The sequence below is a fragment of the Megalobrama amblycephala genome, linkage group LG6 (assembly GCF_018812025.1).
Source record: "Megalobrama amblycephala isolate DHTTF-2021 linkage group LG6, ASM1881202v1, whole genome shotgun sequence".
Classification (NCBI taxonomy): Eukaryota; Metazoa; Chordata; class Actinopteri; order Cypriniformes; family Xenocyprididae; genus Megalobrama; species Megalobrama amblycephala.
The window spans coordinates 6,237,215-6,252,384 of NC_063049.1; the positions used below are offsets into that span (position 1 = coordinate 6,237,215).

General features: G+C 36.0%; 1 protein-coding gene across 3 annotated transcripts; it reads left to right on the forward strand.

Moving 5' to 3' along the window:
* Positions 1-3,982: 3,982 nt before the first annotated feature.
* cd58 (CD58 molecule) lies at positions 3,983-14,267 on the forward strand. Of its 3 annotated transcripts, none has more exons than XM_048192726.1 (12): positions 3,983-4,275; positions 4,849-5,139; positions 6,324-6,572; positions 6,664-6,780; positions 6,911-6,952; positions 8,146-8,187; positions 8,329-8,604; positions 9,440-9,841; positions 10,637-11,086; positions 11,877-12,089; positions 12,186-12,227; positions 12,389-14,267. In XM_048192726.1, the coding sequence occupies exons 1-12, from the start codon at positions 4,224-4,226 to the stop codon at positions 12,622-12,624; spliced, it is 2,412 nt and encodes an 803-aa protein (XP_048048683.1). In that variant the 5' UTR covers positions 3,983-4,223; the 3' UTR covers positions 12,625-14,267. The 3 variants fall into 3 exon arrangements, with proteins under 3 accessions (XP_048048683.1, XP_048048682.1, XP_048048681.1); XM_048192725.1 differs by having other exon boundaries at positions 6,914-6,952; positions 12,383-14,266; XM_048192724.1 differs by having other exon boundaries at positions 3,984-4,275; positions 12,383-14,266.
* The last annotated feature ends 903 nt before the right edge of the window (positions 14,268-15,170 follow it).

A 15,170-nucleotide genomic window follows, 5' to 3' on the forward strand; every position in this document is an offset into this window, starting at 1 on the left:
ACAAATACCATTGAAGTTGAGCAGCAACAACTTTTTCAAGCAGCTTTGAAAGATTCGAGATTGGTCTGTAATTGACCATGCCAGAAGGATCGAGACCAAGTTTTTTTAAGACAGGTGTGACAGCTGCAGTTTTTAACAGAGGAACAACACCAGCACTGAGTAGTTGAGAAATGAGAAGTGAAATAGGCAGTGAGATGACAGGTGCACAGTTTTTAAGTGAAGCAGTAGGAGCAGGATCAAGACAACAGAAAGATGCATTTGATTTCTTGATTAGCTCAGAGATATTTAAGCAGGGGTTGGAGGGTTAAAGTCAGTAAAAGTACCAGGTACAAAATCAGAGGGGAAGTCATGCGAGAGGTGAGAGGAGTTAGTAGGTGAAAAGTGATCATATATGCTATTTATTTTATTTTGGAAGAAGTGTAAGAATGACTCACAGAGGTCCGCTGAGTTGCTCATGACAGGTGCAGGAGGATTGGTGAGTTTACTGACCACAGAAAACAGTGTTTTAGGACGAGAGGATGCATTAGTAATGAGGGTAGAGTAGCAGCTGGAGCGTGCAGTGTTTAGAGTGGATTTGTATAACTGTATATGTTCCTTATAGGCAATAAGATGCACATTCAAACCGGTTTTCCTGTGAAGGTGTTCAAGGCAGCGACCAGTAGTTTTCAGTTTGCAAAGTGCAGGAGTAAACCAGGGAGATGTATGTGTAGAAGGTACAAGTTTACATTTAAGAGGATCCGAGCGGTTAGACCAGATAGAAACAGATGAGGATGACAGGCAGTGCAGTGAGAAATAGTGACGAACATAACTTGGATGTCGAGCAATCCCAAGCTCCTTACAGAGCCTGTATGTAGTCGAGTCGAGTCGGGGATGCGATATCAGGCTACACAGTTGAGATAGTGAGTAGTTGAGCATCATATTTGCGACACAGCTGAATAATAGGCCCAGAGTTAAAACTCTAAGCAGAGCAGGTACTGGGACGTTGCGAGCAATGATAGGCATGGTTAAATCACTGACAAGCAGTAACAACACAACATCACTGGAGAGCCGCAGCACTCTCGTTGCTAATTGAGCACGATCAGCACAGTGTGGGGACCTTTTCAGTCAGATTGAATGGCGGGGGGTTACCAACCATCCAAAATACTGTCCACGATAGATAAACGAAGGAGTGGAGACTCACCCGCCAGCTATGTAGAAGGTCCGTTTGAATAGCGCGAAGACGAAGATCGGCAAACGACAGCAGAGTGGTGTGAGTTGGATGAGTAGCCAGTGATGAGTAGAAGTTACCTGTGTCAGGTATAATCCACAGTAGAATGACTATAGTAAAATCCGGTTATAATACAAAAAAGATGAAGTAGAGATCCAGTAGCGCAGGAGAGGAGATGACACGATAAACGCAAGGCACAACACAGCAACAGACAAACGAATGAATGAAGAATACCAGTGAGAAGCGGCAGCAAGACGCACACATCGTACTCTCACCGGAAACAGAAGGTCACTGTTGGGCGGTGTTCCTTAAGAAATAAGAGTGACTTGCTCTCTTTTTAATGTCATAATTTGTAACATTTGTGTTGTTTTATATGTAATATGGATTATTTTCTCATCCTATTTTTTTGAGGCGGCACTGCCTCCCTTGCCTCCTCGGAGGAAACGCCCATGATTCTTTCCTACAAAACAGTCAGTCTGTCAAACGTGACAACAATTATTAATCGTACTTACAGGTTGTGATTCAGAGGAGGAAAGAGCTGGTCCAAATAAACTGGGTACTGACCCATCCCTCAATAACAACCGGCCTGCGAATCCCTCATTGAATGCATTTAGGCAGTCATCAGTAAAATGATGGGAACACACAGCACAAGGTTCGGGTTTCAAGTTTTCCCTGGTGTCTGCGCAGGCAATAAGTGGACGGGCAATATGCTAATGTTTCGTTGTGACGTCACAATGAAAAGACTTAAGATTCGTTTTACAAACGATTCATTTAATTGATTCAGAGTCGACTTTTACTTTTGAGTGACAATAACTTAAATTTTGCATGATGTTTCCATTTCACTTAGAGCAATGTTACACACTACATGAAAGGTAATTTTCAAAAATCCTTAATAGGGGCACTTTAAAAATGTCCCCACAAAGACAATACTAGTGATTTTTCACCTTGTGGGGACATTTTTTTTGGTCCCTATGAGGAAAACAGCTTATAAATCATACAAAGTAATGTTTTGCTGTTTTTTGTTTTTGTTTTTGTTTTGTTTTTTGTGTGGTTTTTTTTTGATAGTGCAGGGGACAATTAAAGGTGCTCTAAGTGATCCTGGCTGGAGTAACTTCCTGTTGACGTTCGAAGTGTTGTCAAACAAAACAGAGGCTAGCTAGAGCCTCCCTCCCCCTCCCCTCCGTGCTTCCTGAAACAGTCATGAACGCACATTTAAAATCATTCTTGTCGGTTATTGGCTGGAGCATGTTTATTATGGTTCGTGGTCCAGGCTGCACCAGTTTGTTTTTATTGCCGTTTTCGGAGCTTGTGGCGACTACAGAGACCGCGTTTTTTTACAGCGTGTTCAGGGGACGGGCAGCTAGCGGATAGTGAGGAGATGTTTGTTGTATGTGACAAAAAATTTTTTGGCCTAAAAACACGTGACATCACTTAGAGCACCTTTAAAGTCTAATAAATGTTGGTTTAAAGCACTTAATTAATGACATTTTTTACCATTTTCTGTGACCTAATCTAAAGTGAGAACTATTTACTCCCAATAACCATATTAAAAAAACTCCTCTACTTCTGGTTTAAAATACTGTACATTAATTATATGGTTAATAAGTTGTTAACAAAGAAGCTTAAAAAACTTTAAAAAACTATTTTATGACGTATTTAAACAATAATAATTTGTTAATTACAGTAATAATCTTTTTGTCAACTTGTTTTCTTTCATTTAGGACTGGTTTTGTATTTCTTTTTACATCTGATTAATCGTAGGCCTCATTTTTTGAGATTAGGAATAGTTAAAAATAACTATTTTTTGAGGTTTTTAAACAATACTAATTTGTTAATTACAGTAGCAATGAATAAAGAACTCATTTTTGTATATAAGCTATTATTATATTAACAATGTAGAGACTACAATATATGAACTATTAATTAACTAATAGTTTGCAAATGATTCTTTCATTACTGTATGCTTATAAAGTTACCATGTATTCAGTAATTGTTGTTTAAATAAACATCATGTTGACTTATTTTAATGTCATCTACAAAACACACAAATGCTGCTCATTTATTTTGTGCCCTATTAATAAGACAACCCCATTTAATCATTTTGCATATTACTATAGATATACAATGGAAAATCTACGTATTTGATTTACGATCACAATCATTTCAATCTGTTATTTTAAAATGTCTTCGAAAATTACTTTTACTTTGCATTCTGGCATTCTATCAAATGAGTTTCTCACTAAGAATAGTGCAGATGAACATGACACTGTAATTCCTTCAGTGAAATGCTGCCATCTGGAGGAGATGTGAAGATAGTGACAGAGAGGCAACATGCCAAACCAATATGTAATATGGGGTATGCAGAGTAAACAGTGCATGAGTCCATGACCAGTAAATGCCCCAAGAAAACATCCACGGGGGGAAATAAACGAAAATTAAAGAAATTAAAGTTGAGTTTTGGGTTTTATTTTTTTATTTCATTTTTGTTTAGAAATTGAAAATATTATTATTATTATTATTAGTTCATAATTTAAATACTTTTTAAAATGAAGAGCTTCTTCTCGAATCACTGCAGCTTCTCATTCTGATAAATCGCCCATATGATGTGACAAAATGCTCCGGTATTCTGCAACAATCCCTATTATTTGTGTGATATTTTATGATCGCTTTTAGTGTGAAAGTGATCATGGAAGAACCCATTTTACTCTACAAAACTCAAGTACAGGTTGTTGTCCACTGCTTGCGTCACTTATAAAGGTGCGTTTACCTTCTTTCTCCGCCCAGTTTCAGAGGTCACTCGATACCTTTTTTTTTCCGATTTTTCCCATACTTTCTGTCCATACACTGTCTCAAAAAAGTGTGTCGACTTTTTAATGTTTTTATTTGTTTTGGTTTTCAGTATCACTGTCGAGATTCATGCAGTAAATGGGTTTTATTTTTCAAATCGCCATTAGTTAGCTCGGCACAGGCACACACACCGGCTTAAACCGAAACTAACTCCGAGACGAGAGGGAAGATGGCAGTAACTAAGACTTTGGTTTACATTGCATGTCTCTGTTTTGCTCGAGGTAAGTCCGACAGCTTTTAAACACAGATTTGAGGTGAATAAACGCGTAATAAGGCAAAGACAGCCTATTTTCCCTGGTTTCGCCTGGTTCAATGAACTGAAATAGATAGGCTGGTCAGTGCGAAACCACAACAGACTCACGGAAATGTTTCTTTAATAAGTCGACTTTTGTACAGATAAATGAAGCTCAAAACCTTTCTTTTTTTTTTTTTTATTTCATTTAGATTTCTATCAAAATGTGATTTGTTGTTTGTTGACAATATTATGCTATGAGCAAAAAAACAAACAAAAAAACAATCTACAGGCTAAATTAAATCTTAGGTGCTAGACTTTTTAAATATGTAGTTTGTATGCATAATTGTATTTTAATTGTTTATTCTACATTACACATGTCCTATTACAGCATCTTTACTATTACATAGTCAAGATTACTGTATTACAGTAATTACAATCTGTCAATAGTAAGTCTTATATTTGTATTTTGATTTGAGTGTAAAATATGTGAGATTTGTTTTGAGATTCACCCAAAGAACCAAATAACCTTCACTAATGGAGTCTCTTTCATCTCCTGTAGATTTTGTTTTCTGTGATGACTATGAAGAAGTTGGAAATGAGATCATACTTACTCCAAGAATCCGTGGAAAGCCTGAAGATATACTGTGGAAACACAATGACAACAAGGTTCTGGAGTATGACGGGAGTAAGGTGGACGAGTACGGCTCGTTCAGAGGTCGTGTAGTTGTTGATTTTGAAACAGGAGAGCTCACAATACGAAAACTGAACAGCCAAGACAGTGGCCAGTATCAAGCTGACATTGTGATCAATGGGAAAGTTCAGAGCTCCAGTCATACGTTGACAGTTTTGGGTAAGCTATCTCTCTATCTCAGAAGATTATGTGCAGATCAACTCTTACAGTGGTTTATAGGGAATTGACTACTTATAGTCTGCAATGTCAAACAATGAACAAGCCGCTTCCGCTTGGTGAAATTCAATATCTCAGACCATTTTTTCATATATATCAGTAACTGTTTGACTTCCTAAACTTTGTGTAATAATTGTCAGTACAAGTTGGAGAGGACATGAACAGCTAATGTAATGCACAGCACACTTAGACCTACTGCATGATGGCATTCATAAAGTACAGGCGATGATAATGGTATGAAATAAAACTTTTAAAAAACTAATTACACTTATTTTACATACCCACTGGAGCACAATATTTACTCATAAATAAATGTTGTGTTTTATTATTTACTAAATAATGCAGTAGTTACTCATAAATTCTTATTTTTAAATTACAGGTTTAATTCTTATATTTAAACAGAAAGTGCTAGCCAATGACAATGACCAATAAATGAAAATGTTTTTGTTTATTCAAAATTCAATAATCAAAAACATAATCAATCAAATTTAATAACAAATTATGGATTAGGTTAACAACTTAAATTTATCATTAACAATTTATTAAAATTAAAAAATTCTGTCGACTTAATTCTTCTGGCATTTTTTATTATTTAATACAAATATTTTATTTAAAAAAAATGGTGGTAATTATTATTATTATTATTTTGAGAAGTATATTCTATTTTACAATCATAATATACTGTATTTCTGTCATTTTCACGAGTTAAAAACCAGACTTTTATTTTGACAGGTTGTAGTGAAGAGCTTTGAGTTTCAGGGTGTATTTGACAATGGTTTTTCTCAAATAAAATGATGAAATGCTCATTAAGTGTTTTCTCAGAGCAGCCTTGGATATGTTTATGTGTTCATGTCCTCAGATAGTGAGATAGCAAACACTGAAAACAATATAAGCGTCACGCTTACTTAAGTATGTAGTACACGAAACGGAAACACAGCTCATTCACACAGAGACACAAAACAAACATATATTTATACAGCAGGCTTTTTGCGCTTTAATATTCACAGACCCTAGACCATTTGATTTACTATACAGGAAAATTGTTGGTAAATTATAGTGATTAATAATCTCAAATTGACCAAATATCAACCGATTATCACTAATACTGCTCTACTTTTGGGTCTTAGATGCTCTGGTAGAGCCTCAGGTGAACTGTGAGCTGGATGAGATTTCAGATGTTAAAAAACTGTTGTGTTCAGTGGAATCTCAGACTCTGATCAGCTACGAATGGAGTGGACCCAATATAAATGTTCACTCGGGACACGAGCTTGTTGTTGATAAACAGGAGGAAAACCTTGACTCAGTCTATACCTGCACTGTGAAGAATCGTGTTAACAGAAAGAGCACAGACTTTACTCTGAAAGACTGCCATACAGGTTTGCTAACAATCATTCGACACAACTGTCTTAGATGCATTGAGACTCTGATGTAGATGCTTCACACTGTCTTGAATGTTTTTGTGTGCAGGCAGAGAAGGGTCTGCTGTTCTTGTTCCTGTCTTAATAGTAACAGCACTTCTCCTCATTGTGCTTATTGCACTGGCAGTATTCTTATATATAGTATATAGACGAAAAAAACAAAAGCGTAAGTGTCATGAAAAAGTATTCAACATTCACCCTCAAAATCTTTAATTGACACACATCTCACAAAGAATAAAGATTAACAATGATCTTTTCTTGTTTTCTTCTTCTTTTTTTCCATGTACATGGATTAGAAGTGAGGTCATCTGAATCAAGAAATACGGACACTGAATATGGTAAGATCAGGGTTTGTAGAGTTGGAAAATTTGGATTTTGTTATGCTTTCAAGGTTTGAATTGTGCTTGACTTGAATATCTTCCTTGAAAAATTAGTGATGTTTTTTTTTTTTTCCCTTTGAGCATCCAGTGTAAAAAATAATTAAATTAACAAAAGAGTCAGTAATTAACAAACAGATTAAAAGAACATCTGGTCACAGTTCATATCAGTGTCCTTAACTAATGTACAATGTACTTTTTGTTAATGTTGTATTATAAAACACTTGTGCTGCTATTGCGGTGGATGTGGGTAAGGTTAGGACAGGTTTGGTGGATTGGGAAGGTTTAAGGATGGGTTACAGGGTAAGGGAAGGTCAACAGTGTCATTAGAGATCGCCTTTCGCATTTCATATCTTGAATTTTATGGACATTCTGACTGCATTCTATAGGCTATATCATGAAGTGAGTTGTGTCCCTGCATCATATTCATCAGTCAACCGTATGTAATGTCAGATGACCTATGTAGGTCTGGGGGTGGGGCAAGTCTGTTAAATGCGTTCATTTTTTTTTTCCATAATTAATTAATCTAATTAATGTGTTAAATTCCCAGCCCTAATTCTTATGCATTTGATATGTTTGTGAATGTAAGTTAAATCATATCATGCTGTCTGTGTTCCACTTTAATCTATGGATCTGTGTGCAGGAGAGTTTATGAGAGATAGCTAAACCATTGATTTCAAAAGGACAAAGATCTAAAGCTGATGGGGATTGACTAAACGATGTTTGCCTATAATTTGCATATAATGTCCTGCCTTGGTAGCCTGTCTTATCTATTTGAGGATTGGATGAGCTCTTAAATAGGCAGGACCTAGCAACGAGTGACTAATAACTGACAGTTTGTGTTATTTATAATCACTGCTGTGAATTTACTTGAATAGAGAGTTGATAGAGCATGAGTTAGGGCTGTGCGATTAATCTCACTTGAATTTTTAATTCGATTTTGGCTTCCAACGATTATGAAAACACAATAATCAAGATAAAATGATTATTGTCCCTTATTCCGCTCCCTTCCAGTGTATACATATTTACTTATAATGATGTTAAATAATCATGATTACACTATTGGCCAGAGTAATCGTGATTATGATTTTTGCCATAATCAAGCAGTGTTTGCATGAGCATTTTACATATTAAAAATGTTTCTATTACTGTAGGTCAAAACCTGTTGAGTAATGTCACAACGGAGTCTATGCCAGGTAACAAATGATTTACTATTATTAATACTAGACGTGCTGACATAATATTTACAGTAGTAGCTATTGCTCAATAAATAAAATTAAATTAGCAAGTTACAACGCTTGAATCTGCTGTTAAGATCTTTGAGTTTTTTGTTTCAGGTTCATCTGATGCTATTGCCACGATCCCTAGTCACATCAGACTTCCTTTTCAAAAAGAGTCTATTGCTGATAAAAAATGGGATCAAGATTCTGGTGAAACTGTAAAACTTTTGAGTGATACAAATAGCTTGCAAGAACAAAGTCAAGTGAGTGAAAATGTAAAGACGTCACCTGAACTTCAGAACGAGGGACTAGAAGAGCAGGAAACTGAAGATAATAATGAGGATAATCAGACACCAGGAGAGACAGAAGAGGCGTTAAACAGACTAAACACAGGTAAAATACAGATTGTATGTTTGTCTGGAGAAACAGAACTTGATTCTGAAATAAACATCTCATCTGGATGTAAAGTACCATTTTATTACTTTGTATTTCAATTTAGATTGAAGGAGCTGTGTTAAGTGCTTGTTTAGTAATTGTAGAGTAATTGTCTGTTAAAGGAATTGATCACTCAAAAACGACAATTTTGTCAAATTTCAATCATCTTCACGCAGCTCTTTACAAGACAAACTATCAAGGTCCACAATCTACCTTAAAAAGCATATTAACAGTGATTTATGTAATTGGATGAGCTCCTAAATAGGCAGGACAGTCTGTGCGATGAGTAAGGGTGCTCCAATCAGGTTTTTTGGGGCTGATTACTATCACTGGAAGCAGTATTGGCCGATACGGATCACCAAAACCAATCATTCTTAACGACAATGTATTTTAAAGGATTAGTTCACTTTCAAATTCAAATTTCCTGATAATTTACTCACCCCCATGCCATCCAAGATGTCCTTCTTCAGTCAAAAAGAAATGAAGGTTTTTGATGAAAACATTCCAGTATTTTTCTCCTTATAGTGGACTTCAATGGAGCCCAAACGGTTGAAGGTCAAAATTACAGTTTACAGATCCCAGGCGAGGAATAAGGGTCTTATCTAGAGAAACCAAAACAAATGATTGAACAAATGATTTACTATTATTATTACTACACATGCTGACGTCATACTGCCCCTGGAAGCTGTTGTTTCTGTTGCTGGATAGCACTATAAACTCACTCTCAGATGTCAATGAGAATGAATGATGCTTGAATCTGCTGTTAATAAGATCTTTGAGTGCTTTGTTTCAGGTTCATCTGATGTCACTCTCCCTAATCGCACCAGACTATCCTCTCAAAAGGAGCCTGTTGCTGATAAAAAATGTGATCGAGACAAAGAACTAGAAAAAAATCTAAAACAGAGTCCACAATCTGTGTCAGAAACAAACCAAGAGAACACAGGAAAAGGAAATGAAGGAGAAGTAGACAAAAATGAGAAGAACAGTGAAAATGCAGATGAAACAGAAAAGCCCTTACAAAGCCAAGAAGAAGAGGAGAAAGAGAAAAGTCAGATACTGAAACAAGAGAGTGAAAATGGAAAGACGTCACCTGAGCATCAAAATGAGGGACTAGAAGAGCAGGAAACTGAAGATAATAATGAGGATAATCAGACACCAGGAGAGACAGAAGAGGTGGTAAACAGACTAAACACAGGTAAAATACAGATTGAATGTTTGTCTGGAGAAACAGAACTTGATTCTGAAATAAACATCTCATCTGGATGTAAAGTACCATTTTATTACTTTGTATTTCAATTTAGATTGAAGGAGCTGTGTTAAGTGCTTGTTTAGTAATTGTAGAGTAATTGCAATTGCAATTGTTTGTCTTTACAAGACAAACTATCAAGGTCCACAATCTACCTTAAAAAGCATATTAACAGTGATTTATGTAATTGGATGAGCTCCTAAATAGGCAGGACTGTGTGGTGAGTAAGGTTGCTCCAATCAGGTTTTTTGGGGCTGATTACTATCACTGGAAGCAGTATTGGCCAATACTGATCACCAAAACCAATCATTCTTAACGACAATGTATTTTAAAGGATCAGTTCACTTTCAAATTCAAATTTCCTGTTAACTTACTCACCCCCATGCCATCCAAGATGTTCATGTCCTTCTTTCTTCAGTCTAAAAGAAATTAAGGTTTTTGATGAAAACATTCCAGTATTTTTCTCCTTATAGTGGACTTCAATGGAGCCCAAACGGTTGAAGGTCAAAATTACAGTTTACAGATCCCAGGCGAGGAATAAGGGTCTTATCTAGAGAAACCATCACTCATTTTCTAAAACAAATGATTGAACAAATGATTTACTATTATTATTACTACACATGCTGACATCATACTGCCCCTGGAAGCTGTTGTTTCTGTTGCTGGATAGCACTATAAACTCACTCTCAGATGTCAATGAGAATGAATGACGCTTGAATCTGCTGTGAATCTGCTTTGTTTCAGGTTCATCTGGTGTCACTCTCCCTAGTCACTCCAGACTATCCTCTCAAAAGGAGCCTGTTGCTGATAAAAAATGTGATCAAGACAAAGAACCAGAAGATTTAGGTGAAACTGATGAAGGACAAACAACAAAAGAATTGCCAGAACAAATTGTAAAACAGAGTCCACAATCTGTGTCAGAAACAAACCAAGAGAACACAGGAAAAGGAAATGAAGGAGAAGTAGACAAAAAAGAGAAGAACAGTGAAAATGCAGATGAAACAGAAAAGCCCTTACAAAGCCAAGAAGAAGAGGAGAAAGAGAAAAGTCAGATACTGAAACAAGAGAGTGAAAATGGAAAGACGTCGCCTGAACATCAAAATGAGGGAATAGAAGAGAAGAAACCTGAAGATAATAATGAGGATAATCAGACACCAGGACAGACAGAAGAGGCGATAGACGGACCAGACAAAGGTAAACAGAACTTGATTCTGAACATGTAAAGAATAATTTTTACATTGTATTTAAATTTACATTGAAGTAGCTTTAAGGCTTTGTTGCTTTGTTCACCCAATTTGAGGGAAATGAAATGAAATGAAAATCTGGTAAAAAAGGTTTCTCATCATGCCAGCAGTATGATGGATATCAGTGGAACACAACATGAGAATTTCAGTCATCTTCACACAGCTTTTACAAGACCGTCTGTCAAGCTCCACATACTACATTAAAAACTGCATAATAAAAGTTTCATTCTTGTAGCTTGTGCACTATATTCCTATCCACAAGTAAAAAAAGACCTTATCCACTGAAAGTTTTTTCCATCACATTACATATAGCACCAGATGTCAGGTTTGATGTCAGTGTTGTTTAATGATGTCACTGATGTTCGGCCTGACGTCACGCATCAAGAGGTGCCGTATTGATCGGAGCGCTGCAGCACAGCGGAGAATTTTCAGGGAATATCCATTTAAATTTCAGTCCGTTTATCACTCAAGGCTATCATATGGCTTCAAGACACTTAGAATATAACATTTGAGATTTATGAACTACTTTTATGCTGATTTTACATTTTGGAACTGATCACTATGAACTGTTGAATAAATAAGAGCTCAATTCAATTAGAAAATACTCCTTTTGTGTTCCACAGAAAATACAAGGGTTCAAAACAGACTCGATATCAGAAGCAGTAACCTGCTGTTAGGATGGGACACAATTACTAATTACATTTTTTTTTTTTTTTTTTTTTTCAATTTTGAAATCATAGAAAATGTGAGTCCACAATCTGATGTGACAGAAAGAAATGTGGTTAATGAAGCAGAACAAGTACATGAAAATAAGAAGAAGAGCCAAAATGATGAGAGCCTGAGAAATCAGAAAACTGAAGATGCAGCTAACAGTGGGAATGACATGAGACCAGGAGACACAAGAGAGAGAAGTGAGGAGAAAAACAATGAAGGGATAGACGGACCAAACACAGGTAAAATGCAGATGATGTTTTGTCTGGAGAAACAAAACCTTGCAGAAAAATCACTGCATTCTGAAATAAACATTTCTGTTTTGTTGTTCATTTTAGTGGATCAGCCGGTGGATGGTGAAGCTCCCGGTGCTCCAGCAGGTTAGTTTCCGCCTTTTCTTCTGTCCTGACTTTAATTGTGCACTTATTCTCTATATATCCAGATCAGATTCAGAAGTTTTATGCTGTCATTTATTAGTCATTTGAACAAAGTTCTTTGAATGAGTGGATGAGGTTTCTTATCTTGATCAATTTAGTTACAGATTCACCAGCTACCATGGAGAAGGACCCTATAAACAGCAGTGTCGCAGCTTCCAGTCAATCTGACCTATATAATCACACAAGCCAAGACAAGGAAAAAGAAAGAAAACGTTCTGGACTGGATCAGGATGAGAAAGGAAAGGTTGTAACAAATCAGGAAGAGAAAGGTGCCCAGGAACAAATGTCAGAAGAAAAAACTTATGACCCAGAGACATCTGAGGAAAAAAAGTTGCATTAACTTCGACAAACAAACTGATCCAGACAGTACAATAAACACTGTGTCTCAGCAGCAGGGGCATGACGATGGGTTGAGTAAACGAGATGAAGCAGTGCCGGCATGCTCTGAGAAATCAGATATGACCGATAAAGACCAAAGCTTTACACTGATTGATAATAATGCAAAGGTTATGCAAAATGAAACTCAACATGGTGGACACCTAACTGAAGAAGAAGATGGTGGTGATGGTGGACACAGAGACGAGCAATGACCCAGAACAAGGCATGAAGGAGAAAAATGATCCTCCAGAAATGAGTCAAAAATGAACAGAAGTTACAGGATTGTGGTGTAAATAACTCTAAAAACACAAACAATGACATGTCTGAGCCAAAGGACAAGAAAACAGAAAGTGACAGCTTCCCAAAACATCCAATGAAATAAAATCATATAGTTCAAAGTTTTGAGCAAACGTATGTGGTGATAGAAAAGAAGCTCTAGCGCAAGTTCTGCCGGGAAGACTCAAATGTTACGTCACTCATTAGTTCAGATCTAACCAATCATTATCTAACACTTGGAGTATAAAAGATCGGTACTTACACATGTCTGAGTTCGCAGATGCTGACGCCAACCTTCGCCTCCATCCCGGGGGTCGGCTACGCCTCTGCCTTCAGCTTCAGGCAGGGAAAGCAAAGTCTGCAACCCTCAGGACGTGAGCTACGGACGGGGCCTACGCCACAGAACATTAACCTTTATATTCTGCTTGCTGTTTGGTAATAAGTATCATTATTATGTTATCTTGCCTCCCGAGTCTTCTGGTAGAATTGACGGTGAGATCAGCAATGAGAGAGGTGAAGTTGAATAGAAAAACATGAGTGAACTAGAGTGATGTGAAGGAAGTAGTGAGAGTTGTGCGTCAGAAATAACAATGAAGAAAATGAGGAACACACCCTACAGAAGGTGAAGAAAGGATAATCAGCATGTGCTTGAACAAGTTGCAGAGGAGAAGTAACAGTCCAAATGGCTTTCAATGTATCACATTCATTTGGTACAGTGGCAAGAGTAAATTTGTGAATCCTTTGAAACTATCTGGATTTCCAATGACTTTATCCATCCTGCCCTGACAATGATCACTCAGTCTCATACATTTCTGAAAAGTACCGTACAACTGTTTTTGCGTTAGTCAGATTATGTTTATCAATAATTGTGATTCAGAGGAAGATTAATCCACATTTTATGAGTAATCAATGCAGAAAACTGTTCGCCATGCAAACATATTTTTAGAACCAGTAGCTTCACTGTATGCCTGTGATTGACAGAAGAATATTAAGGAATATTAAATGGTTGTAAATGTTATATATGCCAGCTAAATATAAAAACTTGCCAAAGACATAAAATATATTTAATGTCATTGAATTGCCTAAATATATGATCACATTAATTATTTAGATAAATATTAGCCATAAATTGTTTAAGGAAATATTGTTCCCATAATAATCTCTGAGTGGTGATGAAACCACTCTTAATTCAGAAGCAGTTGTCCTATATTTATTGGTTGGGATGTGAATAATAATGCCATGTTTTATAAACATTTCTTGTAGTTTTTTTTTTTAAACAAATTTAACAAACAAAAATGTTTGGGATTTTTTTTTTTTTTTTTTTTTTTTTTTTTTTCATGTTAATTAAAAAAACTTTTTAATATTAAATCTGTTCTTGGCTAATTTCTAGAGATCTTTGATAAAAGTTTCCATTTAAAAATAGGACTTACAGGGCTGGTACTTTTAAAATTTGTTTTTGTATATGATAGATGCTTATTTGTTCACGTTTCCCAGTGATTCAACTTGTCATATAGTCACGTTACAAATATTCTTCAAAATATCTTCTGAGTTCGGTTTGGAACGACATGAGAATGAGTAAATGATGACATTTTTTTTTTATTTTTGGGGTCTATTATTTATTTTATTAAAATAATTATTATTTGAGTAATTTTTCATTGGCTTCTGGGTTAATATTGAATTTTAAACAAATTGTGAACTTCTTGAAATAACTATAGTTAATTAGGAATGAAAATGTGCAAAAACAAAAAGTAAAAATGTCATCCTGTGGTTCAAAAAGTTTTATAAATTTTGATAATGAGATCAAACAAAATCTTTTGTGAAATGTAACTCTGAGATGATTAAGATTTCAATTACATAAATGTCCACTGACAGATTCGTTTTGTATCTAATCATTTTTGTTAACAACATGTGTTCATTACTTCAGTGAGCTCTTTGTTTCTGCCTTAAATGAATACATTGTTAGCGAACTGTGTGATTTGTATAGGCATTTGAACATTTCTGAAATACATAACTTGGACAGTAACCTCTGATAACAGATCATTCTACATTTTAATGTAGACACGTGCAATTTCTGTAACGATGTGTAAAAGCGCTATATGAACTGAACTGAAGTGTCACAGTCGCTTGCGTCAGAGAGCAAATCTCAGGTTTAGGCGATCCTGTTGAAACCCGTTCCATGCTCGGCTCCTGAAACAGGAAAGGGTGTTTCTGAAATCACTGAGTGGGCTCTAG